This window comes from Halichoeres trimaculatus, unplaced genomic scaffold (assembly GCF_033239565.1).
Source record: "Halichoeres trimaculatus isolate MK-OKI-2021-1 unplaced genomic scaffold, fHalTri1.1 fHalTri1_scaffold_17, whole genome shotgun sequence".
Taxonomy (NCBI): Eukaryota; Metazoa; Chordata; class Actinopteri; order Labriformes; family Labridae; genus Halichoeres; species Halichoeres trimaculatus.
In genome coordinates this window covers 16,268,799-16,295,809 of record NW_027437195.1, presented here as the reverse complement: position 1 = coordinate 16,295,809, position 27,011 = coordinate 16,268,799, and the positions used below count along the sequence as shown (strand labels likewise).

At 41.3% G+C, this 27,011-nt stretch overlaps 1 protein-coding gene across 1 annotated transcript in view; it reads left to right on the top strand.

Annotated features, from left to right (window-relative positions):
- The window catches only part of LOC141806323 (ryanodine receptor 3), a 125,771-nt gene that overhangs the window by 74,513 nt on the left and 24,247 nt on the right, over positions 1-27,011 (top strand). The window contains exons 24-56 of the mRNA XM_074691773.1: positions 125-228; positions 1,938-2,021; positions 2,172-2,331; positions 4,305-4,452; positions 4,705-4,907; positions 5,017-5,191; positions 5,538-5,746; positions 5,837-6,036; positions 6,250-6,316; positions 7,406-7,566; positions 7,724-7,889; positions 8,270-8,356; positions 8,603-8,829; positions 9,831-10,638; positions 10,877-11,077; positions 12,314-12,416; positions 13,006-13,137; positions 18,256-18,529; positions 18,645-18,759; positions 19,331-19,463; positions 20,761-20,864; positions 21,053-21,188; positions 21,325-21,511; positions 21,620-21,728; positions 21,810-21,930; positions 22,467-22,636; positions 23,003-23,223; positions 23,497-23,587; positions 24,249-24,389; positions 24,960-25,123; positions 25,268-25,346; positions 25,871-25,960; positions 26,066-26,209. Of these exons, the coding sequence (XP_074547874.1) occupies positions 125-228; positions 1,938-2,021; positions 2,172-2,331; positions 4,305-4,452; positions 4,705-4,907; positions 5,017-5,191; positions 5,538-5,746; positions 5,837-6,036; positions 6,250-6,316; positions 7,406-7,566; positions 7,724-7,889; positions 8,270-8,356; positions 8,603-8,829; positions 9,831-10,638; positions 10,877-11,077; positions 12,314-12,416; positions 13,006-13,137; positions 18,256-18,529; positions 18,645-18,759; positions 19,331-19,463; positions 20,761-20,864; positions 21,053-21,188; positions 21,325-21,511; positions 21,620-21,728; positions 21,810-21,930; positions 22,467-22,636; positions 23,003-23,223; positions 23,497-23,587; positions 24,249-24,389; positions 24,960-25,123; positions 25,268-25,346; positions 25,871-25,960; positions 26,066-26,209 (5,514 nt within the window). The remainder of the gene's footprint in view (positions 1-124; positions 229-1,937; positions 2,022-2,171; positions 2,332-4,304; positions 4,453-4,704; positions 4,908-5,016; positions 5,192-5,537; positions 5,747-5,836; positions 6,037-6,249; positions 6,317-7,405; positions 7,567-7,723; positions 7,890-8,269; positions 8,357-8,602; positions 8,830-9,830; positions 10,639-10,876; positions 11,078-12,313; positions 12,417-13,005; positions 13,138-18,255; positions 18,530-18,644; positions 18,760-19,330; positions 19,464-20,760; positions 20,865-21,052; positions 21,189-21,324; positions 21,512-21,619; positions 21,729-21,809; positions 21,931-22,466; positions 22,637-23,002; positions 23,224-23,496; positions 23,588-24,248; positions 24,390-24,959; positions 25,124-25,267; positions 25,347-25,870; positions 25,961-26,065; positions 26,210-27,011) is intronic.

The following is a 27,011-nucleotide window of genomic DNA, read 5'->3' as shown; positions in this document are numbered from 1 at the left end:
GTCTTTCATACGCATATATTTGGAAAACTTTCCCACATGCATACAGAGTTAGTGTGGAGCTAAGTTTCAGGCAATAAAGAGGATTTGAAATGTGATTTCTGTGACTCTTCTTTCTTCTTTGTAGATAAGGGATGATAATAAGCGGCAGCATCCCTGCCTGGTGGATTTCTCTAAACTGCCAGAAACTGAAAAGAACTACAACCTGCAGATGTCAACAGAAACTCTAAAGTATGTTGAGTATTATGAGCTGATTTTCTTCTCTGTGCTTTAGTGTTTGAAAAGAAGAAGAGAGGCAGTGTGTGATGGAGCCAAAGAGACACACGGATGGATTAATTACAGACAAAAATGACAAAAGGAGATTAATTTTGTTTGTCATTTGAGGGCACTGATAGAGAACAAAGTTTGATGTAGTTACTCAGATGAGTAGTTTGCATTATCATGTGTACTTGGAGTTTAATTCCTGTATCTGTAAATTAACCCTGTATTATCATGTAGTTATAGATTTTACATTGCATTTGTTGTGAAATGAAAAAACAGGAAACAGCCATTTCTGATTGCCCCTGCAGGAATTATTTTCTGCTTTCAGTGGCAGTACTAACAGAGGCATGTGCCAAAATGTTTGTCAAGTTTGAGACTCAGGAAAGAATTACAGTTAAATCTTCATTAAAAATATTACCATTTATCATTAAAAGGAGCTCCAAACTTTTCACTGTGTGAGTTCTGAATGACCGTGTGGAACAATAGACATAAGATTACAACAGATCCCTCTCGGCCGATCCTCCTTTCATCTTGAGATGTAGATTATCCAAAAATGCTACAGAGTTTTTAATCAAACTTTTGACAAATCAAACCTAAGTGATCCCTTTGAGGCTAACATTACCATTAGCTGGCTAAGCATAAAAAAGTTTGAGCCTGGCTAGGTCTTCTTCTTGATTATACTGTAATACACAGCATGTTTTGTTTTGTATTATCACTCACAACTCATGTGACCTCTTTGAGTAACCTGGCAGAAACTGAATGAACTATTTGAGCCTCTTATTAAAAACCCTACAAAATGATAAACCAGTATTAAAAAATATGAAGTATAATTTCAAGAAATAGGTCCGAGTCCTTTTCTCCATCTTCCAAGCAGAAAAGCAGTCAGTGCTCAAGTCCAAGTTGAACCCTAAGTCATTAGAGCTCTGTCTTGAGTCCAGGTCCTTGACTGAAGAACTATAAAAGTGAGGGAAGACAATTAAATTAGAATGATTTTAACCTCAGGATGAATTAGGATGAAAATATCATCTTTGTCCATTGCTGTACAAGAATGATCTTCCTGCCGCTTGTGTTGTGTTTTGTTTCTGGTAAAATGTAAGGATACACCAATAGCCATTAGGAGACACCGAAATAGAGGAGGAGAAATATGTAATGTATAAAACATCAAAACAAACACTTGCAGACTTGACTCTCAGACTTGGGTTTGTGTTCCTGGACCAACCAAGCCTTTTAGTCCCATCCATGTGCGCTCATCACAGCCCTGCTCTTAAAGGTCCCGGTGAGATTTATTACAAGTGCTTTACATCACTGCTCCTTTAATAATAGAGGAGAAAGTTGAGGTTGCTGTGATTAATCTTGATCTGCCGCTGTGGCAGACACATCTAGGTGACACTGATGGCTGTCAGGGTGACATGAAACTGGTTTTTACTGTCACTTTGTCCCCTCAGAAGGTGTGAAAAGATTTTGTCAAAGGCACTTCACAAGTGGCGCCTTTCCTCTGGGTATCCATGGCCTGTTTTCTTCTGATAGATTAACTTGCACAAGTTATCCTGTCACTGTAACATTTGGACCCTCTGAACCTCCACGCTTGCTGCTTTTGATTTTATATGCCATAAAACATTAGAAATTGGTTTCCAGTATTCTTTTTTACTGTTATACTCACTTTGTGTTTCCTCTTTCAGGACCCTGCTGGCCTTGGGCTGTCGTGTGGTTCAGGTCAATCCAAATGCTGAGAGCGCCCTCAAAAAGATAAAACTCCCCAAAAAGTGAGTGTGAACTGATATGCCTTTTTTTTAGATCAGCTACTAGAAGTTGACAGTGTGTACAGGAATGATTTTTATCAGGCTTTAAGTGTTGGAAAAATAACCTTGAGCTTTTTATTCTTGCATAACAAGCACAGTTTGTTTCTTTTATAGCTACATGATGTCCAACGGCTACAAGCCATCTCCTCTGGACCTGTCTGACATCAAACTGAGTCCAGGTCAGGAGCTGCTGGTGGACAAACTGGCAGAGAATGCACACAATGTTTGGGCCAAGGATCGCATCAAACAGGGCTGGACTTATGGCATTCAGCAGGTACACTGGATGTGTTCATGCGCAGTTTTCTTGGATCAAAAAGTATCTAAGATAAATGTTTGAGTGTAATTAGCAACAACACCACTACTTAATTTGATGTTGTGATAACAGGCCTACCCACCAATCTTTGTGATTGTGTTTGTCCTTTATGCTCCGTCAATGCACTTTCCACACACTCTATACTTTTCCAGTGCACACGTCAGACGTTATGTGTATCCTGACATTTCTGAGCTGTGTGCCGATATTCAGAATGCAGCAAGATGTTCTGCTCTAAAGGGTAACAAGGCACAGAACATACTGTGCCGAACACTTTGAAACAGAACGTCTCCTCACATCTGCTGAAAGAACAAGTGCTGAAACTACACACACTGTCTGCTAGCTTGTGTTACTTGTTCAGGTAGCTTTTGATTCTTTTGTTACAGATCAGATGTGGCATATTACTAGAAAGCATAGTCAAAACAGTAATGGATGCTTTCTTTTCAGTTAGTTTTTTTCCAAAGCTTTGATGGAGAAAGAGTTTTATGCATCTTGCAAAGGTATCACTACATTCGGCAAATCTTGATTCATAAATGTGCAAAGGAGTATTCATTTGCCCCTAATTTGCTTATATTGCATTGACATATATTTTCTTTTTTAAATTCTGGTCTGGGGGTATTTTCAAAGGTCTGAATTGTCCTGAAGTCATCTTTTGACCTGAATCATTTACAGTATTCTGCGTACTCAAGCAAAGCAGAGGATCTTTTGCATCCATCAATTTAATACAACAGAATGAAAATTTCAGTCGACCTTTAGTTTACTGAATAATTAACTGAACTATATTGTCATAACCCTGTAAAGAGGAAAAGTTGTTGCTTAATTAGTAGAGTGAGAGTCCAGGCTGATGGCAGGTTAATGATGAGGACTGAGGATAACACCACATGGTTTTTAATCATGCTCTGTTGGAATCAGGGGAAGCTTCACACCAGACCAAACAAACAGCCTTTGATCTACATAATCAGCACAAGATCTGGAATTAGGCTCTGTAAACGAGCTTAACTGGTATTAATAAGATACTTCCATGGTTGTCCTCTAAACCCCAGAGGAGATACTGCCTCGGGAAATGACACTACATAGAGGAAGCACTACATAGCAACAGCCCACTGCAATTAAATAGCCAATTACTATCTCATTTACAGAGATAGACAGTATGGTCCTTCCAGACACAACAGTGCTATGTGCGATGTGTTATGAGCCTTCAACTGGGACAAGGGCTGGTTGGGAAATGTGTTTGCATTGCATGTCTGATAAATAATGTTTTTTTTATCACTATTTATGTCAATAGAAAACTCAGGGTAATCAAACAATGACTCTCAATCCCCTTTTTAGTATAGGGGCAGAAAGATGTATTTAGAATGAACAAATAAAAAAATTAAAAGATATACTGATGCCCAAGCCTGACACAAAATCATGGACCTTATTCATCACAACAGATATGTTTTATAACAACTACACTAGTAATTTAGATTTTCCATCACTCAAAGATCCTGCCTATACACTTTAATCTCAAAACACAATTGTGTGCAACTTCACATGTAGAAAACATTTAATGTCCGTGTTTTTAACTTTAACTTTATCTGTTATCAATGCCATTACTTGTTTTGATGCCATTTTACATTTTTTATAAAACATATTTTTCGATGCTGATGTGTCTTTTTTCGGTTTCAGGGTGCGTTTTTCAACGACAAATTTTATTTTTAATACCAAGCATTAAAGTCATTTTTTGGGCTCCATAGCTGTGCATGTCACTGCTTCTTGACTTCCCTTGTGGGACCAAGGGTTTAAATCACAGAATGTGTTTGTCAGTGTTCATTAAAAAATGTATGGTGTTAAGGTTATATATAATTATATATATAGGTATATTATATGCCTTTTAAGAATAACTTTGGCTATGTGCTTTTAATAATTTTTTACTGTCTCTCTTTTCCCTCCTGCAGGATCTGAAGAGTAAGCGTAACCCTCGTTTGGTTCCCTACGCTCTGCTGGATGAGCGCACCAAGAAGTCCAACAGAGACAGCCTGCGGGAAGCTATCCGCACCCTGATTGGCTATGGATACAACATTGAGCCATCTGACCAGGAAGGTGGTGAGTTTGACACACTTATGATACTGAAAAGCGTTCTGTCCTGGCAAATGTGTTGTGATTTCATGGAACAAATAACAGATCTTGTTGCACATCTCCTTTCCATGTAGTGTTGTGTAGTGGGGACAGACTTGTGAACAATTGCCTTTCACCTCACCTCTTGACTTCTTTTGCATTCAGTGCTTCTGTTGATTTCTTCAGTTTGCTGTTGATGGATTTCAAAGATTTTTTACTCTTGTGTCTTTCATTCATCAGGACAAGTGGTTGAGCGGCTCAGCATTGACAAGATCCGCTTCTTCAGAGTGGAGAGGACATACGCGGTGAAGACTGGGAAATGGTACTTTGAATTTGAGGCTGTGACAGGAGGAGACATGCGAGTGGGCTGGGCCAGACCTGGATGTAAGCCGGATGTGGAGCTTGGGACAGATGAGCTTGCCTTTGTCTTTGATGGATACAGGGTGAGCTTTTCACAACATGCTGTGTCTGTTTAACATCACAATCAAAGTTGTACAACTGACAAAAGTTTATCCTGAGTGCTTTTTCTCTCTTTTTCTGTGCTTCGTGAAGGGCCACTGTCTGAACACGGGCAGCCGTTTGTTTGGGCGGTGCTGGCATGCCGGGGATGTTGTGGGCTGCATGATCAACATGGAGGACAAGTCCATGATCTTCACCCTCAATGGAGAGATCCTCATCACCACCAAAGGATCTGAGCTCTGCTTTACTGACTTTGAAACTGAGGACGGTGAGAAAATCTGTAAATTTGGAAACTGCTTGTGTGGTAATAGAGCCAGAATCTTAAGGTCAAAGAGTGTGAGACTGATAAGGTGATGTTAGGAAGAGTTGTAGGTCACTCATCTTTTAATAAAGCTCTTACTGGCTGAGCTTAGGCTTTAACCTATAATGACCACACTTGGCATATAAGTGAAAAATAAGTGGCTCACAGCAACAAAATCAGCCTTATTTAATGTGGCACTTGTAAATTGGCCTTCTGGAAAAGCAGGATTGATTTTGTTTCTTCTCCTGCTGTGTGTGTGTGTTCTCCACTCTCCTTCTGCTTCACTCCTCCACTTCCTCTGGCCGTCCTTCAGGTTTTATTCCAGTGTGCAGCTTTGGCCTGGCTCAGGTGGGGCGAATGAATCTGGGAAAAGACGCCAGCACTTTTAAATACTACACCATGTGCGGCCTCCAGGAAGGGTTTGAACCCTTTGCCGTCAACATGAACCGAGAGGTCACTATGTGGTTCAGCAAGCGGCTGCCCACTTTTGTCAATGTGCCAAAGGATCACAACCACATTGCTGTAAGGACAAAAACGCTGAAATGGTTTTTTGGTTGATGTTAGTTAAAAATGGTCAGTTGCTTAATGCAGAAACTCTCCTCTTGTTCGCAGGTAACCAGGATTGATGGCACTGTCGACAGCCCCCCATGTCTCAAAGTTACCCACAAGTCATTTGGCACACAAAACAGTAATGCAGACATGGTGTTCTGTCGTCTCAGCATGCCTGTAGAGTTTCACTCTGTCTTCAAAACAAACCCTGTTGTGGACATGAACGGGGTTCATGAGGAGGAAACACTTAAAGTCAAACACAGGTGCTGACATCATCATACTTATATTACGAAGTTCAGTTTTCTTCAGTGTCATAGAAAGTTTTCTCAAATTATTATGATACAGTTTGGTTTTGTTTTTCCTCCAGAGATTCTGAGGTGGCTTTGAGCTTTTCTCAGCCAATCAGAAAGAAGATGCTAAGTTTTCAGTTTTCAGCTGTATATACTTAACCACCTGTTAAATGTGTTTCCTCATAGATATCCGTTAAGATCAGTGAGGCACAGCGAGGAGAGCAGACGAGTCGACTATGGCAGCATCACTACGGTACTGAATGTCATTTCATACAATTAATCACACTCACTGAAAAAAAGACATAAGACACAATGGGGAGCAGAGACATAACAGCTAGGCTGGATTCGCAATCCCAATTTTTAGCTTACATAGACTTTCACACTGAACATAGATGGATTTATTTATGTACATTTTTATGAGCTTTAACATACCTCATTTCAATTCATGTATAAATAAACTATTATCACCAACAAAACATATATGTTTATACCAAAACATACATAAACACACAGATATACTTCTCTTCACACATACAGACGTGAGCCCAAGCTTACATCCAAATTCACACGTTCAGATCTCAGCACGTCTTTTGTATCACAGGATGTTTTCAGATTCAGTTGGCCCTTTGAAATGTACTGCAAAAATTCAAAATTAGGTTTTCTACAATGTCTTGAAAAAAAAAGTCTTTTAAGCATAAGATAAGTCACATCAACCTGTTAACTCTAAAAAATGTATTATTTTAAGACAAAACAGGCCAAACTGAGACCTGTGTTTCTTGTTTTAAGTAAAAGAGTCTGCCAACAAGGTCAAAAAATTCACTTGGATTAAGACACTAACAAGTGTTTTTTTCAATCCCATTAGCAACATTTCCCCCCTAATTCAGGCTTTACTTTGGGCTTTTTCTGTCTTATAATTTCTTTCTAATTTCTAGAACTAGTAGATGGATGTGGTTCTATAAGATTAATGAGACTTACTGGCTACAAATTAGACAGAAATACAAGCTAAGTTTTGAGTTTGTCCAGTGTCTGATTGACAAAATCCTGAACTGTGATTGACACCTCAACTTTTTGACTTGTCCTAGGAGGGACTTCTGTTCACATCAAATCTATGAGCTGTGTTGCAGTAAGCTGCTGGATAGATATTTCTTTTTCACAGTACTTCAGTTTGTGACACTGGCTCAGCATCTTTTTCACTTTAAAAAATTAAGCCATAAAATGTAAATATTGACCCTGAATTTGAATACTTTCTAAAAGGATGAAAATCAGCATGTTAATATTTCATTTTTACACTCTTTGTCAGTGATAGGCATTTATCATCAACTTTTCATGTGTGCCTCCACAGTACTACCACTCAGTGAGGGTCTTCGCTGGTCAGGACCCAGCAGGTGTGTGGGTTGGATGGGTCACCCCTGATTACCATTACTATAGCAACAACTTCAACCTCAGTAAAAACAGGACAGTCACTGTGACACTGGGTGACGAGCGAGGAAGAGTTCATGAGAGGTGAGATCAGCAACAGTTTCACTTGTCAGCATGATTTTTGAGTATATTGTGTTTAAAAATCCTTGGATATCTGCTTTATCTCTTTTACTCAAAAAGATCTAGATGCTGCCAATTTTATGTAAAGACAAAATGAGTCTAAGTTTTTTTTCTCTGGTAGCGTGAGGAGGAGTAACTGCTACATGGTGTGGGGTGGTGACGTGACGAACACTGCTCATGCCTCGAGCCGTACCAACGTGGATCTGGAGATTGGCTGCTTAATAGATCTGGCCACGGGCATGGTGACATTCACAGTCAATGGGAAGGAGATATCTACATCCTATCAGGTATTGAATAACTAAAACCAGGCAAAACCAGCCTCTCCTCTTTGCATAATTTCTAAACAGAGTCGTGACGTCTGCTCTGTGGAGATTCAGACTTCTCAGATTTACTCTGAGAACCAAATCTGACAGAACCTTTAGAGGGGTATAATCTTCTTATGTTCTCCTTCACTGAAACTCTGTGACGCCTCACCCAGCTCTGAGTCATCCTGCCAACCAACACCCTTCAGTGATCACACACACACACACACACACACTGAGCCACACACTAAGCAGTGTGGTGTAATTTCATGATGCATCATTAAGCTGCTTTTCGCAAGTCATGCTCTCTTGCTGCACCTCAAGCTTCTGACGTGTACTTCCTGTTTTCTCTTTTCCTGCTTCAGGTGGAACCAAACACCAAGCTTTTCCCTGCAGTGTTTGTGCGACCCACCAGCCCAAACCTCTTCCAGTTTGAGCTGGCTAAAATTAAGGTATTAAATCTGTCATTGCATCTCACATCTGCAAGGACAAAAATAATAAGTCTCACAAATTGTCAGTGTTTTGTTGAGAAAATGCTGTTTTTAGTCCTGACATTGTGCTCCCTTTGATTTCAACCCTTTCACAATGCTTTATTTTACTTCACATGTTCAGAGATGCAGCCACAGCACACTTCATGTAGCCACTCCAACTTCAACAAGCACCTTCTAATACTAACTATGATTTTGCATTTTCCCCAGAATGCCATGCCTCTGTCGTCAGCTGTCTTTAAGAGTGAACATAAGAACCCAGTGCCTCAGTGTCCTCCTCGTCTTGATGTCCAAACCATCAACGCTGTGCTGTGGAGCCGCATGCCTAACACGTTCCTCAAAGTAGAAACAGCCAGAGTCAACGAGAGACATGGCTGGGTGGTGCAGTGTGTGGAGCCCCTGCAGATGTTGGCTGTACACATACCTGAGGAAAACAGGTGCGGCACACGAGTAACCGGCTTATGTGATATATCTAATTGGTGGAGTTAAGCTGATTTGAATGAACAAAGCAATGTTATAGGGGAAAAAAGCACATTTGTAGTTTAGCCAGCGAGATACAAGAAAGCAATCATGAACACTGCTGAAGATCAAAGGCCAGCCTCATGGGGCAAAGGAGCCCACAGAGAAAACACAAGTTGGATGAAACTGCACGCTACAATCAGGAGCTGATTAGCTGGCATTAACTGGTAAAAGGGACTGCATGAAGCACTTTTGTAGCATTTAGATGCTCAAAGGGATTCTGTAAAAACCTTTTCAAACACATTCATTCACTGAGTTTCGATTAGTTTCATTAACTAACCACATTCACACACACATGCTGATGATTCTGCCTTAAGGAACAGTTTAGGTTCAGTGTCTTTCCCATGGACATGTTGACTTCAAGGCTGCAGGAGCGAAGCTCAAACCAGCAGCCTTCTATGAGAAATTGACTTCTTCACAGCTTCCAAGTTAAGCAGAATGTTAATTCTGATTCTACTCCAGCAACCCTGCCTCTTTCTTTAATGAGTAATGTCCCATACCAGCCTTACTGTCTGATTCCCCTATCTCAAAATGCTACAACTACTCATCATGTCAGTTTTTTCAAATTTCAAAAACACTGGAAGTAACTCTGACATTGTGATCTCACATAGAAAAGGTTGATATTATTGCCCCTACAGATTTCTTTTCACATCTTGGAAAGTGCCAGTGGTTTTTCATGGAATGTCTTTGACTTTATTTGTCTGAATATTAAAGACATTTGGACATTTGTTAGATGACCAATGCTCCTTGTGACACAGGTCATCTTAGCCTCTGCATGAGACTTTGAACTGGTGGTGATGGTTAAATTGGAGGGCTTTAGTGTTAACTAGCCAGAATTAGAATTAAGGTGGGAAAGTTATAATGAAGCTTAACTTTTCCAGTTTAGAAATTGTATAACCAGTCTGACTTCTTCCTCCAGGTGTGTGGACATAATGGAGCTATCTGAGCAGGAGGACATGAAGAAGTTCCACTTCCACACCTTGAAGCTCTACTGCGCCCTCTGCGCTCTGGGAAACACCCGTGTGGCCCACGCCCTCTGCAGCCATCTGGATCAATCCCAGCTCTTATACACCATCGACAATCAGTACCTGTCAGGGATGCTGCGCGAGGGCTTCTACAATGTCCTGATCAGCATCCACCTGGAGACTGCCAAAGGAGCGAGGCTAATGATGAAAGATGAGTTCATCATCCCTGTTACAGCTGAGACACGCTCCATCCGACTTTTTTCTGATGCCTCCAAAAAGCACCTCCCACCAGGGGTGGGGCTTAGCACATCGCTAAAACCCCGTTTAAACTTTGCTCCACCCTGTTTCATCAGCACCAAACGGGAGCAGCATCTCTACAGTCCCCAAATCCCACTGGATGCTCTGAAAGAGAAAGCTATTTCAATGCTGACAGAGGCTGTTCAAGGCTGGGGGCACCACATACGAGACCCTGTAGGAGGATGTGTGGAGTACCAGTTTGTGCCAATCTTGAAGCTCATTAGCACTTTGCTAACTATGGGCGTATTAAGTAGTGAGGAAGTTCATAAAATCTTACTGCTCATTGACCCAAATGTTTTCAGAGAGACTCGTGAGGAGGGGGTCATAGGAGCCACGGACAAAGAAGGACTCACAGGAGCTGAGGAAAAGGCTGTGGAGGCTGGAGAGGAGGAGGCAGCTAAAGAGGCTAAACAGCCAATAAAAGGGCTACTGGAGAAGAGGCTGCCTGAGCCTGTGAAACGACAGGTGATTATGAGCATATATGAACCATGTGGACTCATTTAATGTGTGCGTAAACCACTGAAGGTAAATGTGAAATCAATGAACATCTCCATCTGCTGTTGTCACCTGTCCACTTATCTACATCTTCCATTACTGATGGGCTATCACAGACCTGTTCCACATGTTGAACAGTTCATCTCTCCAGTTAAGTTGTTTGACAGAGATAAACTGCTTTTTTTTTCCTCCATTGTCTGCTCCCCAGATGTGTGAGCTATTACATTATTTCTGTGACTGCGAGCTGAAGCACCGGATCGAGGCCATTGTGTCCTTCTCCGACACTTTTGTCTCCAAACTACAGTACAACCAAAAGTTTCGCTACAATGAGCTGATGCTGGCCCTCAACATGTCGGCTGCTGTCACTGCAAAGAAGACCAAAGAGTTCAGATCACCCCCTCAAGAACAGGTGAGAGGAGGCTGTAGTCACTGCATGTCTGCTGGGAAAGGTAGTCAGAGGTCAGGAAGACGTGTAAACAAATGTGGCTCTTTGTCTGCTGTGCCAGAGACTGAAGTTTACAGTTCTGCACTTATTCCAGGTGTCTAAGCCAGGTATATGACTGGTTTAATTTCATTTTTATATAATTACACTGAACTAAAAACAACTGAATGTTTGCATAAACATATATGCAGATAATGGTATGAGTTTTATGCTCTCGGTGGCGATGCACAGTGATTATTCTTGCAGCAGACTGGGATGGTGTCTCAGTCTAGATTGTGTCAGTGCTTGTTTTGGGACCATTTTTTTATCAGCAAATCATGACATTTATTTCTTTGTAAATCAAAATTAGAATAGGTCTGCAATCTTTATATCAAAGCAACAAGTAAGAGATTAACATATTTTTTCCAATATATGTTTTTTTTTTTTTGATGAAGTTATGTGACAGACCCACTTTTTAACCCTCTAAAGTTGCAGCTGCAATATCTTAACTCCAGTAGTTTCACAGCCCTTCACACCCCTGCACATATGAATCTGACATAGTGTGTGTGTGTGATCTCTCACACAGTCTGCATGGGACTCAATTAATACTAATGTGACTTAAAATAAACCAGCAAGTCAGCTATGGTAGGCAAATGCCAGGAAGTGTGCATTAGTGATAACTCCTAAAATCTATCACATCTGACCACACACACAGCCTGCAGGCTCAACACTTCAAATGATGCATGTAACTAGATAATTCATTGAGAGATGTTATGTAAGGCCATGTCTCCAACATACAAGGACAGTTTCTTTTTACAACCTTAAAGTATTTTTTTTTTGTAAAACTTTGTATCGCTGAAATTTCTAGCTTTGGTTTGAGAGTGAATGAGAGCTGGTCCTTGAAAAGTCTCTTTCTGTGAGTCCGTGTGTGTTGAACAAAGCCTCAAGGCTCATTCATCCTTCTTGTCTGTGGTGTCATTGCTCCAGTGAGAGTGCACACTGAACCACACATACAGAGTCCCTTAAGGGTCACAGTGGGAGATGGAGTTCAGTGCTTCACTGCTACTTTAATGACTTGTCATAGTGTCCTTCGGCCTGCGAGTGCTGATGTAGAATTAAGCTGTTTTTCTTTATTTTTCCCTTATTTTTCCTTTTTTAAATTAAAACTGGGAGTAATCAACATCTATTTAACATCTTTCTGCTTTCATATTGTCCATATTTTAGATCAACATGCTGCTGACTTTCAGTACAGGAGAGGACTGTCCGTGTCCTACAGACATCCAGGGAGAACTGTACATCTTTCACAACCAACTGCAGCTTCACTGTGGTGAGATTAAGAAACTTGATCATAATTTATTAACATGTCTAAATGTGTTTAACTTGATACATTTTTCTAATATTACTCATTGTGGAATATGTAATTGATATCTTTACAGATGAATCAAACAGAAGCTATTGAGAACATAAAGAATTTAAGTCACCCTGTCTTTTTATTCCATTGTGCTACATCAGCTGAATTGTCAGTAATTGCTTTCTGATATGCATCCCTCTTTCCTCCTCCAGCTTCTCTCCCTGTTTGAGCAGCAGAGTTACAGTTCAGTGCCTCTCAGATTGCTCTGACATCTTGATGTTTTGATAAATAATTGAATTGCCCAATTCTCTGTGGTACAACGGATCTGATAGCAGTTTCAGCCGTGCCGCAAAGCACCGACCTGTCATGGCACCCGCCACATGGAGAGCAATAACATACGGCTTTAAATTGCAAAGAAACTGCAAATATCAGATATACCACACTGTGAACTATATACATGACATGTCTGCTAACCCCACAGGAAGCCACGCTGGGAAGAGATATAGCTTTAATAAGCTTTGATCTCCATGTTTATATAGTGTGTCGATCTGTTGGTACCATGCAGGAATCCCTATGGAGGAAGACGAGGATGAAGAGGCTACATCTATCAGAGGTCGCCTCCTGATGCTGGTGAACAAGATCAAAGGGCAGGCTCACAAGGCAGAGGAGCCCACCAACAAGGAGCAAGCCACACCATGTGAGAAAGCTGTTTTACTTCTAATATTTGTGAGGCTGAAATGTTTTAAAGCATCAGGGTCTGGGTGATCTGAAGATCTTATTTCTGATTGGCTCAAAGTCGTGGATGAAGGCTTTTTTATACGCACATTGATCCACATGGCAACAAGTACCATCCTTGAGCAAGACAATTTTTTTTGCATCTTTTTCTTTACAGCTTGTACAACATTTGTTACTTGTGCAGGCTCCTTTCACACAATACTCATTTATTCCCCACAACGTTCTGCTCTGTACCATCTCTTCACCTCTTCTCGTACTAGCTCTCTGTCTGTTCCTCGCTTAAAGAGAGAATTAAAAAAAAACAGAACCCTTTGTTTTGCACCCCCAGCACCCTCAGCATTGCCTCTGTTTGTCTGCTGGTGTCATGTGGACTGTGTCATTGGGTGGCAGTCATTTCCATTTCAATTTCCCTTTCAATTTTATTATGGTAATATATGGAGCTGGGTGGCGGAGAGACTCTAAAGTGGAGAACATCTTCTGTCAGCTGCTCTGGGAACTAAAGGAAAACAAGGCAAGAGTAAAAAAGAATGTGGAAAAAAGGGTATATATAACCAAAGCTACTTTAACTGATTTAACTCATAGATACATTGGTGTGCATTACCCCGTCATAGGACCACACAGAGAGAACAAGAAACATTTAAATCACAGTAATCACCAACAGGAATGTTCAACAATGTCAACAATTTGCATCTAAATTTTCAATTTTTGTAAAATTCATTGTAGGAGACCAACCAACAAGTCTCACTAAAGGATTTTCACCTATTCACTGAAGTATGGTTGAAAATATTAACCATACCTCAGAGAAAAAAAAATATTCCAGTTCTTCTTGCAATAAATACTCTATTTGAGAGGGTTGTAATCCAGTTACAGCTTTCTGAGAATCTCGCTGCTACCTTACCATCTACTGTTCCTCTGAGTGTTGCATGCAACAAAGTGTGCTGGAATTGCTTGAAATATGTGTTGCAGGAAGGCAATATCCTCTCAGGGATTTGCTGTGACCCTGACGTGTATCGTAAACGACGACAATGATCCAAAAGGAGCAGGGCTAGATGAAAATAGAGGAGTGTGTGTTTTTCCCTAAAAGAGTGTGTTTGGCTGTTGATGTTGCCAGTGGTGTCTGCAGGGTGTTGTGTGAATGTTGATTGATTAGTAGGCTGCTTTGTAGTGGCAGCTGCAGTTCAAGAACATCACATCTACAACTGAAACAGCTGGGACTGTTAGAGAGAGGAATGAGAGCAGAAAACAATGAAATTCACCTCCTTTTATCTGCTTATATGCTGAACATTTGATACATTTTAGATCTTATCTTATGTTGCTAGTAAGTGCTACAGCTTGATTTTGGTAGAATTTTTTTGTGGTATCATAACCATGTGTTTTCTTTTTTTGTCTTTAAATTCTGTTAGAAGTTGGCTAAAATACAGAATTTGTCTCTTTGATTGATATTCAGAAAATTACATTTTAAAGACAGGGCTGTATTGGCAGACCAGTGCTAATGCTTGCAAACTAATAGGTCCAGATCAAGCGGCAACCTCCGGTTTAAGAATATGAGACAATGCGGAAGTGCTAAAATCTGCTGTTTCTCGAGTGTTTGCTTGAGGCTGGCTCCAGAACTACAGGAAGTCACATACACACCAAGCCAAAAAAAGCCGTTATCAAAGGAGAAATTAACCTATTTACAGCCCGGTTCAAAAAACGTCTCCTGTCTGAGTCGCGAAGTTTACTACCGGCACCCACTGTACGGGGGGTGAATTTTTTTCTAATTTTTTAACTCGGCCTTTCAGAGGTTATTAAGATCGCAAGCTCCCCCAATAAGAGGCACAGCTGAGGGTCACGTGGCGGCCGGCGCCCTATGGCTGTAGGCCAAGCCCTTGCCACTACCAATATGGCCGCTATAGCTGCTGTGCTTTATTTTTGTGTTGAAAAATGAAGCCAATGCCAAGGTGCAAACAAGAAGAATTTTTACAACTGGAGGATTTTCAGGAGTGGTTCAAAAGAGTGCAAATACATCTTTCTACTCCATTTTAATTGTAAAATATACAAGGCTTAACTCATTTAGTAGCTCAACTATTGTAAAAAAAAAAAAAAGGAAGAAAAAAGAAAACCGTCCAGCATCAGGAAATGCTTCGACTCTGACTTTTTCTTTCTTTCTCTCTCTGATTTCCCTACGCTTCATCATTTTGAAAAGGAGTGGATTTTTTTAAACTGAATTCACATTTTTGTTCTCACATTTGAGCCAGCGCAAAGTGTTCTGTTCAGGAATTGAATTAAATGGCTGTAATTTGGTAATCAAAAAATAATAATGTGCTTTACTTTTTTCTGCTGTTTGTAAAACAGTACATTTGAAAATTCATGGATAACAAAGTTGATTATATTGTAGCATTAAATATATAATTGTGATTTTGATCACAGAAACATTAAAAAAATCTTACGGTAATCAGCACTGTATTGTTGATTTAGGGCAGCGTTGGCAAACATATTACTCTGGGTGTTGGTCTAATGAATTTGTTTGGCACTGTATATGTTTCTGGGGCAGCTGTGGCTCAGTGGTCAAGTTGTTGGAAGCAGAAGTGTCCTTGAGCAAGACACTGAGCACCAAACTACTCCTTCTGTTGATTAGTGGTGTGTGAATGTGTATGAATGAGATGCTAATGCTAGTCTACCCTTTACCAGTCTTTGTCATCAGTGTGTGAATGTGGTGTGGGTGGGTGAATGAGACTGGTATGGTAAAAGTGCCTTGTCTCAGCTGTTATTTCACAGGGGTGAAGTAAAAGGAAGGAAGTGCAGAATGCATTTTTCCTGCGCTGATGAATGGTTTATCCACCAGCAGCATTTAATGCACAGAGCTGATGAAATGTGTGAGTGAGAACAGAAGGACTGTGTGTCAGCAATATGACACCAAATAAATCTCCGGCTGCCATCAGTGGAACTGTAGGGTGGTCAGATGTCTTGGTGAGGGGAACGTACTGGAAGGGTGTGTTCGAGAGCCAAACAAATAGTCAGGGATGAACAAGTGTGTTTGATAGTGCAACTGAATGAGAGTCCGGTGTTGTGAAGCATCTTGGCTGAGAGGAAGAAATGTCGCGTCTCATTTTGGAACAAGCTGGCTCTTCTGCCCTTTCTCTAACACCCACACTACTCTCAACAGCCACAGGATTGCTTACTGCTGACTGTGAGACTGTGCTGCCTCCCCTTCACCGCTCACACACACAGCCCGGCGTTGATAGACAGCCCAGTGTCACATAGTCTTTGGAAAAGCCAACAGCTCCAATCACCTAAAGGGGCACATAGGTCTTAAAAACACAATCACCTAATTGCAATACTTTAAAGGAAATCAATTACACATAAATGGCTTCATCTTTTATGGTTCTTTGTTGTTTAATTGATGCCTTCCTCTCCTCTGTGTATTCAAGCCCCAAAGAACGGACACACAAATAACTCACATCCTATTGATCCAGTTTTAATAAGGCCTTGAGGGTACCCCACCCACGAGCTGTCCAAACAATTGTCTCAAATTAAACCACAGAAGAAGAAGAATACAGCACAGAACTATTAATACAATGTCCACTTCCCTTTTTCTAATTTGTTGCATAATAGAGCCTCCTTCACGCTCTGCTGAACATGTGCCTTTTCAGTGAGCTTTTCTTCTACGTAGAAATGACTCAACACTAAATCACAGCTGATTACCTCTGCTTGAACAGCAGGGGCTTGTTAGGGTGGCCGATTGCATGCGTGTAGTCCCATTAACATGACTCAACCCCCCTCCAAGACGATGAAGGATCTGCCTGTCTTTTTGTTTTCAGCTTAAGGTCCATGTGGCATCGCTGAGACACTTTGGGGATGTCTCTGTTAAATTGTGTGTGTAAAAATTGAAGCACCAGGTCATTTGGATGCCCCTGTAGCACCAGTCTTGCAAGATTTTGTTTGTGTGTGTGTGTGTGTGTGTGTGTGTGTGTGTGTGGGTACTGTGTTGGAAAAGTACATGGATTGCATGAAATTATGAACAGCCCCTAACATCCCCAGAGTGAAGCCAAAACTTTCAATAAAGCACCCCCTGGTGACTGACTGCAGTAGGTCTTAAAGCCCAGTATAACAGACCATTCTTTTTCCACTGAGTCATATACCATTATTTATTTTGCGAAACAATACACTTTGAATTGATTATTTGATCATGTGATTGTGATTTTGTGCCCATTGGAGCAACATTGAGGCTTCATGCCTCTCAAAGGGCAGAGATATAGACATGCTGCCCACATTACTAAACAGTCTGCTGTTTAGTTTTGTACCACTGTGTGACCAAAAAAAAATTGTCCTTAATAATACAATTATTTATGACTTGTAATTAGACATAATGTTCTGAAGAGCTGAATTTACTGATACAAGTGTCTAAATGTTAAACCAAAGCTACTCCTTCAGTCTCATTTATTAATCTATCAAATTGATGTCATATGCATGAAAAAAGAATAAAAATTCAAGTTTACAGCTCTTCTCAGCTCTACTGACCATTTTAGCATCTTCTAGCCAATTGTTTTGATTTTGCAAACAAGAAAACATCTGATCAGAGCCTTGAGTCTTGGTAGACTTTCAGTAAGGTAAATGAAAAACACCAAATGAGAAATCAAAGGTGCATGAGTACTTCAGAGTTATCTTTATTATGTTACCTTTAATACCTGAACCTGCAGCTGCTTTGGGGCCAGTGTCATATCAACATTTTCCACTGTGTGTGATATGGGATAAGTGGTATTGCTTTGTCTACAGGGGGAGCCAAAACTAACACTATTCAAAGTTACTGAAGGGAGGTTTAATCAGACTACTTTTTAGAGATTTACAAAAAAAGAAAAGAAAAGAAAGGAACCAAAAATGTAAGATTATTGTCATTCTCTATTGAAATTTGATTACCTCTCAAACAGTTTGATCAGAGAGTGTTAGAAAATGTATTTTTTTTTTTTTTTTAAGAAAAAACATCTTACCCGTAATCTTTCCACAATCTGCAGGAGTCAGCCCCAGAAAGTTAATATTAGGTGAATTCAAAACTATTTTTTTTCAGTTACAGTAAGATTCCTCCACTTAACTATCTTTACAGCCAACCTGAAGGAGCTGATTTCTCAGACGATGGTGAGCTGGGCCCAAGAGTGTCACATCCAGGACCCAGAGCTGGTTCGCAAGATGTTCAGCCTGCTGAGGAGGCAGTATGACAGCATCGGGGAGCTGCTCCGCGCAATGAGAAAGACCTACACCATCAGTGGTGCATCCGTCCAGGACACCATCAACCTCTTGGCCTCTCTTGGCCAGATCAGATCTTTGCTGTCTGTCCGAATGGGGAAAGAGGAGGAGAAGCTCATGATTGATGGACTTGGGTAGGAAGTGTTCAAAACATTTCAGTCATTTTAATCACTTTAACTTGTTTCATGGTAAATTTGTTGCCATAAATTTTGGTAAATGTTTGATACCCCTTGTTTTCTTCCTCTTCAGAGACATCATGAACAACAAAGTGTTCTACCAGCACCCCAACCTGATGAGAATACTGGGCATGCATGAGACCGTCATGGAGGTCATGGTCAATGTGCTTGGAGGAGACAAGTCTCAGGTTAAATTACTTCTGCATCTTTACTTATAACGGCTCATGTAGACCTGTAGCGCCCCACCTCACCAGAAATGTTGTTCCTCACTCAGAAAGTTTGTGTTTACGTCCAGTTTTGCTTTTTATTATTTGTGTGAGAAAATGGGTGCAGGGTGAGTGTGTTAATGAAGATGTGGTCCCAGTAGGTGGGCTTTCTCATCAGGATGATGGCAGAAGAGTTTGGGAGGGAGGGCAGAGAGGGCAGCCTGTGGCTGGTTGGCTGGCTGACAGTGTGTGAAGGTGTCAGGCTTTTTTGACGTTAATTAGGAACAAAGCATGCTGGGGACTTTACAGAAAAAGGCCCGGAGAAAGTCATTAGAATAAACTTCTCCAAAATGTAGAGGCAGACTCCAAACTCTCTTTAATCAAACATTTTTTTTTTTGTTTTGTGAGAGCTTGTTAAGGAACTTCTTGACATGAAGTTTGTTATACTTCTGTGTTATTTTTTAAGTATAGAAGTCTATGCTGTAATACAGCTACAACTGTCCTGTTTTAGACTCCAGATATTTGACTTTACCTTATGCATGTTTCTCCACAGGAAATTGCCTTTCCCAAGATGGTAGCTAGCTGCTGTCGCTTTCTGTGCTACTTCTGCCGAATCAGCCGACAGAACCAGAAGGCCATGTTCGACCACCTCAGCTACCTGCTGGAGAACAGCAGTGTGGGCCTTGGTGAGTACATCTCACTGCCCCCCTCTTGTCTTCATTTATCTGTAACTCTTTCTGTCATCTGTCATTTTACACAAATATCAGCTGAAGTAATCAAGATGTAGAAGCTACCACGTGAATTTAGCTGTTAAACTGCAACACCTACCAACAGTTAGTTCATGTTTGCATTGGATTATTATTGTTTTAAAGCGTTTATTTATTGTCGCTATTGTGTTTGAAGTTGGGTATGTTTTTCATATCATATTGTATCAGATCGTACCCCATCCTATTGTATCATGTTTTAGTTTATCATATCATGTGGTCTGGTATCCTATATCTAATTGTAGCCCAGGGGTGCCTAAATTCTTTTCAGTGAAGAGCCAAAAACAAATCAGGGTGGATGGTTGCGGGCCGATACTAAACATTTATGATGCAGTGCATGATATCAAATATGTCTATAGCATAATTGTGCAAAATAAATACTCATAGAAGTAATTCTGAAAATGAAAACACTTTTCTTTACTGTATTTCACAGCACGAAACATCAATATGGCAAAAATACTAGGCATATGTCTTCAGAGACATTTAGTGCAGAATAACCTGAAACAACATGAGACACAGCATGCTCCCATGAAACCAAAATAGTGTATTTTCCTGCTTTACTTTTTCCCTATAAATGACTAATATATCAAAATTAATTTACAGTAATTAAAATATATATATGTAATAAAATTCAAACATGGGCAGTGGGACGAAAAAAAACGCTTGCAGGCCAACTTTGGCCCGCGGGCCCCTAATTGGACAGTCCAGTTGTAGCCTATCACATCAAATCTTATCATATCACGTCCTATCCTATGATACCCTATCGTAAAATGCCCTATCATCTTGTATCATTATTTGGTGTTGTGTCGACCTAAATATACCTGTGGGCACTCTGTTGTAAAAATGCAGCATGAACCAGTAAGTAACTAGTAGGCTGTAGGTGAAGCCCTTGCCACTACCAATATGGCCGCTATAGCCGATGTGCTTCATTTTCCGTTTCAGAAACAGACGGGTGACATTGGCTTGACTACGTCTATGTTTTATACAGTCTATGGTGTAATTGCAAGTCTTGGTACTGAAAATGTGTCAGTAGAGAGAAAGCGATCATCCCCCATTCTGTTAGAAGATGACAGTGCCACAATCTCATAGATCACCCTACTGGGGTCAGGGGTTGTGTCCTCTGAGTGTGCACACACCCAGTGACACACACACATACACAGAGTCCTCATTAAACAGGTGACATTAAAAAAATGAAATGAACGTCTGCTTTGTTTTGTAGCTTCACCAGCAATGAGAGGCTCCACTCCTCTAGATGTAGCTGCATCCTCTGTGATGGACAACAATGGCCTTGCTCTTGCTCTGGAAGAACCTGATCTGGACAAGGTAAGACTCAGACTTGGTGCCATTGTTATGTGTAGCTTGATTTAGGGCAGAACCAGTGATTTTTCATATGTACACATGGTTTCTAAAGTGAGAGAGAGACACTTGTTTTGAGAATAAATGGGAAGGATATCTTAATGCTGGATGAGTAGTGATCTGTGTGTGCTGCTGTCTGTGTAATGTGCTTGCAGGTCGTCACCTATCTTGCTGGTTGTGGTCTCCAGAGTTGTCCGATGCTGCTGGCTAAAGGTTATCCAGACATCGGCTGGAACCCTATAGAGGGGGAGCGCTACCTCTCCTTCTTGCGGTTTGCAGTCTTTGTCAATGGTATGATTACATTGATCACATCCCTCTTTCTGCTTGAGTTATGCCTGAGGTTTGCCAGGGCTTTAAGGAAAGTATTTGATGTTAAATCTGAAAATGTTTATATCTATGCTCATACGACTTCATATTTGTGTCACAGGTGAGAGCGTGGAGGAGAACTCTAACGTTGTAGTAAAGCTGCTCATCCGCCGTCCAGAGTGTTTTGGACCTGCTCTGAGGGGAGAAGGAGGGAATGGCTTGTTGGCTGCCATGAAGGAAGCCATTAAGATCTCGGAGACACCAGCATTAGACCTCCCAGGCTCTGTGCATGGGGTCAGCTCTGATGTGTAAGCAAATGAGATCAAGCAACACTTATGAAATCAATGCAGAGGGCTTAAACTTGAGATTAGCTGCTCATCCTTCCTGTCTTGTGTATTTGCTCTTCTCCCTGTTAGGTCTGCTGATGGGGATGATGAGGAAGAGGTGGTGCACATGGGCAATGCCATTATGTCCTTCTACTCTGCGCTCATTGACCTGCTGGGACGCTGTGCCCCAGAGATGCATGTATGTTTGACAGAAAGCGTGAAGTCTTTTGTACTTTTTCTCAGATATATGTCTTTATTTTCATCTTTATCTGCTCTCTAGCTCATCAACAAGGGGAAAGGTGAAGCCCTGCGTATCCGTGCCATTCTACGCTCTCTGGTGCCTACAGAAGACCTTGTGGGAATTATTAGTATACCTCTCAAAATGCCTATCACTAACAAAGGTGAGGACATTCACCTATCCATCAACAGGAGCATTTCATACAGATCCCGTTATTTTATTTGCATGCTTCTACAGGATGTCTAACTCACATGAAAATACAATGGTTACCACAGTCTGCACAGGCAGTGCAAGGCAGAACCTTATTGATTTAATTTCACCACTCATGCCTTTTTAATCAGCACAGCGCTTTACTGCACACTCCCACAGCTCTGAGTAAGCCAAATCATTTCTATAGCGGGCCGTCATGCTCTATTGATTGATCGGCGTAAGCATGGCAAGGCTCGCCTCTTGAATTTGCTGCCCTGAGCACTGCTGCAAAGGCTCTGTCAGCAGGCCAAGAGTGAAGACAACAAGCCCCAGCAACAGAAAACTCTCATCTCCGTGCTGCTGCTAGCTGCCTAATGAATACACATGACTCCCCTAATCAGAAAAGACTTTCCATTATTTACTGTGGGCTGGTCCCTGGACACGCCGCTGCTCCACACCTGGTTTACTTTGTGTGTTGCGCCTCTCTTCTCATGTCTGAATCTCTCTCAGATGGGTCAGTGACGGAGCCAGACATGTCAGCTTGCTTCTGCCCAGACCACAAAGCCCCCATGGTGCTGTTCCTGGACAGGGTTTATGGTATTGAGGATCAGAGCTTTCTGCTTCACCTGCTCGAAGTGGGCTTCCTTCCTGATCTGAGAGCAGCTACATCTCTTGATACGGTGGGTTATGCTGGACACAAGGCAAGGATGTGATTAATGACCAGCTCCTGTAACATAAACTTCATCAAGGCTGTTAAGGATCAATAGTATTGGACGATCTCTTAAACTAATGAGGAGCTTCTCATTGAGCGTTGGTTCAAGTTTCTCTTCAATAGAGCAGTAATTATACGTAACTCTTGCTTATAAACACAGTGTGGAGTTGTAAGTGGATGAAACAAAAAAGAAGGTTATTAGTCATACCAGAACAGGAAAGACAGTGGTTACAGCCTCATCAGCATCATAAAACTTAGCTTTGTCAGTCTTACAGTCATATACTTTAATAAAGAAATGCAATGCTTTCTAATCTTCGTCTCTTTTTGTGTGCAGGAGGGTTTGTGCACCACAGAGACGGCCCTGGCCATGAACCGCTACATCGGCTCGGCCCTCCTTCCCCTGCTCACCCGCTGTGCCCCTCTTTTCGCCGGCACGGACCACTACGCCACCCTCATCGACTCCACCCTGCACACCATCTACCGCCTGTCCAAGGGTCGCTCACTGACCAAGGCCCAGAGAGACGCTATAGAAGAGTGCCTGCTGTCCATTTGCAAGTGAGAACTACCAGCACAGTCAAAAGGAGAAAAAAATCTATTTTTTGTAAGAAACTGAACAACTGTGGTAACCCACCTTGCGGCAACAGGAAAGATCAACAGCTCGTTTTGTCTCCTTTCTAACAAAAACCTAATAGCTCAAGGCTGGACAAAAAATCCTGCTAAATTTCTGGGACAAATGTGGTCAGACTGTAAAGGTGTTCTGGTTAAACACAGCTCAGGGCAGCAGAGCTCTTATCTCTCACTCTTACTTTCTCTCACTTTATTCTGCAGGCACCTTCGCCCCTCCATGCTGCAGCAGCTCCTGCGCCGCCTCGTCTTTGATGTGCCCTTGCTCTCTGATTACTGCAAGATGCCTCTCAGGGTGGGCAGCAGTTACTTTACTTTTTTCGCTATTTTCACAGTCTGTTTAGCCTGTTGCTCTGCTTATTGTTTCCTGTCTGCCTCATTATCTGTCCTTTTTCATTTATATATAATCCAACTGAACATCTGTGTGGGGGCTTTTATTTATTAGACTCTGTTGGGAGTTATCAACAGCTTATTTCCAACAAATTCAGCCTTAAAGTAGTTTTTTCCCCTTTCACCTTCAGTCTTACACACACCTTCAGGTGCATATGTCCAGTACACTAAGGGTGTTAATCATCCGGTGAGGAAGCAGTGGGCAGCTACAGGAGGGAAAACAAGCAGATGAAGTATTGGAGAGTGTGATTACAAACTTGTTGGCTCCACTGCTCTACTCCATCCGCCTTTCACAGGAGAGAAACTGGAGATGTAGTAGATTGTGACCAGCCTGTGAGATTCCACACACACTTGTCCTATAGCTCTGTGTACACGTTTGGATTTCATTTGATCTGAGCGTGGGTGGTTGATTTCCTTTTGGGTGCTGTTTGCTATTCCTGCATGTCCCAGTGCCAGTGTGTTAGGAGCACAGTGTTTGTGCTGCCTGTCATTAAAATACAGGGGCATGCTGTGTGTTAAATTCTGTTTATTTATTACTTGGTTTGACTTTTTCTCTTTTCTTCCAGCTGCTAACCAACCACTATGAGCAGAACTGGAAGTACTACTGCCTACCGTCAGGCTGGGGGAGCTATGGCACAGCTTCAGAGGATGAACTGCTGCTCACCAAGAAAATCTTCTGGGGAGTGTTTGATTCTCTGTCCCAGAGGGTGAGGAAGGATTTTCATCAGCATCCTTTCCAGTGTGACTTCATCATTTTCTTAGCAATAACCACTAACCTGAATTTTGCAAAAGGCTGACATTTCCTCCTTCATAAAAAGCAATTTGTAAGAGACTGTTACACCACACATGCCCTCCTGCAGAGACAAACAGTTAAATAGGTCACCTTATTCACCACAGTCTTGATTAACGTGTGTATGTGAAGGACTCGCTGGCACTAATATTGTGAGGTCTGTTCATGATGCAGATGGCTGCACTCAGCACATCTTGCTAAATGCACACTCATGAAAGGAGGCTGTGCAAAGGGCCGGCCTGAAAACATCAATATCTCGACAACCATCATTGATCCAAAGCCTCTTGCAATTCGGTTCTTCAGCTTTTAGAATAATTCTTTAACACTCCCCTCCCCTTTGCTGAAGTAGCTGTGTAGCTCTATTAAGTACCACTTTAGAAGTGCTAAACACATTACATGCTTTCTTTAAATATGAATTTGCCTAAAATAGAACATGAAGAACTTAGTTTTGCTCGAACTCAGTGATTTTCTGTCTCTTGCCTCTTAGAAATATGATGCAGAGCTTTTCAAGATGGCCATGCCTTGTTTGAGTGCCATAGCTGGAGCTCTGCCGCCTGACTACGTGGATGCCTCCATCAGCACCACGGTGGAGAAGCCTGTTTCTGTAGATGCTCAGGGCAACTTTGACCCCAAACCAATCAATACTGCTAAGTAAGCCAAGATGTAGCCAAATGTCAATAAGAACTCTCTTTTGATCGTTTCACACATGTGGTGATATGCACAGTGCATGACTGTACATGACTTAGTTGACCTAATTTGCATACACAAGCTGACTGTTTGTCGATTTTTTTCCAGCATCGCTCTCCCGGAGAAGCTTGAACACTTTGTCAACAAATACGCAGAACATTCTCATGAAAAATGGTCAGCTGAGAAGGTAAGGCCAAATGTGAACCCTTTCCTCTGGGTAAATTGATAGAAAAGTGCAAAGCACTTGACCTGGAACAAGGTCTGAGTGTTGTTAGAGAATGAGGACACCTAAAGAGCCTCTGTGAAGATATACTGCTTACAAAACCAGCAGGAAATACTTCAGCTGTATCGACGTACAAGAAAATTCAAATCAGTCCTTGTTTTCTATTATCACAGGACTGGTTCCTTTGGTGAAATGTTTTATATTTCTAAAAGAGGTCCTCTGGGTATCCTGGCAATAATTGTGCCAGTCTTTGTGTGGCAGGCCTCTGCTTTCTTTTGTGCCAACTACATAGCCTGCGTTGTTGCATCCGGCATGAATTTTAACAAAAGCTGAGGACAGCAGGAACTGAATGTACCATGGCTCCATAATGTGTGATGCACAGTTAATCTCCTACACAGTCTTTCAAATACTAAATCACATCCTCAGGGGACTGTGAAAGCCATGAATATTCCTTCACCCTTGTACATCCCTCTGTACTGTTGCCTTAGGTGCTGCTTGGATGGAAATATGGAGATTGTGTGGATGAGAAAGCTAAGACACACCCTCAGCTCAGGACCTACAAAGCCCTGACAGAGAAGGTAAAAATGTTAAATATGTGATTTGTGAAGACAGTTAACACCAGAGAGATAACCTAAAGATTGAGGATTCTGGGCTTGTCCCCCATCCCTGTGTGTGTGCACCAGGAGAAAGAGATTTACAGATGGCCTATTAGAGAGTCCCTGAAGAGTATGCTGGCAATGGGCTGGAGCATCGACAGGACAAAAGATGGTGAAACCATGTCTCTGAGGGAGACTGAGAAAATGCGAAAGATCTCTCAGACTTCACAGGTACAGAGCAGACAGTACTCCATTAACACACACAAACATCAAAAGTGCTTGTTTTGAGTGAAATGGTCATACAGTTATGCCAATTTTTCCACTGAATTGGTCTCAGGAGTGATGATTAGCTCATAAGAAAGTATTTTTAAAAATCCTAATCCTTTAATGTTTTTGGATTGTTTGGTTTATCTTGGAAATGACTTAAATGTCAGGTTTAAATTTAACAAATAAAGCTAATCTTCAAAGCCAGAAGGGACTCTTAGCTCTCAAAGCTGGGAGTGCAGAAGAAAAAAACCTAAATTCATATGGTGAAAAAACTAACAGGCAGGTTTTTGATGACAGGAGGGTAGGCAAACAGGTAATGAGAAGCAGGCTGGAAAATGTGCCTGAAATCAGGTCAGAAACAAAGAAACTTCAAATATCTACAAAAACAAGGCAGCAACAAGTATTAAGGACATCCAAACACAAAGAGCCCAACATGGGGAGTGAAGCTAATAAATGAAGTTAGGACAGGGATAGGGGATGAAGAGCAAAGAGTGAGCAGTGCGACACACAGAGTAAGCTTCATGATTTTCAGTTGATAATTTATGTTTCTAACAAACAAATTTACATTGTACATTTTGCTTTTGCACATTACTACTGCCTAAGGTTGACTTAAGAATTGTCAGTGGTAGTAAGCTAACTAGTAGCTAACTAATCGAAGTGTTTCACCTCTAGCTTAAGTTCAGTGTTTCAAAACAAAAATGCTGTTTTATTGGACTCTTTTCACAGTTAAAATACCTGTAGCCATTTTAATCTTAACATTAGATTT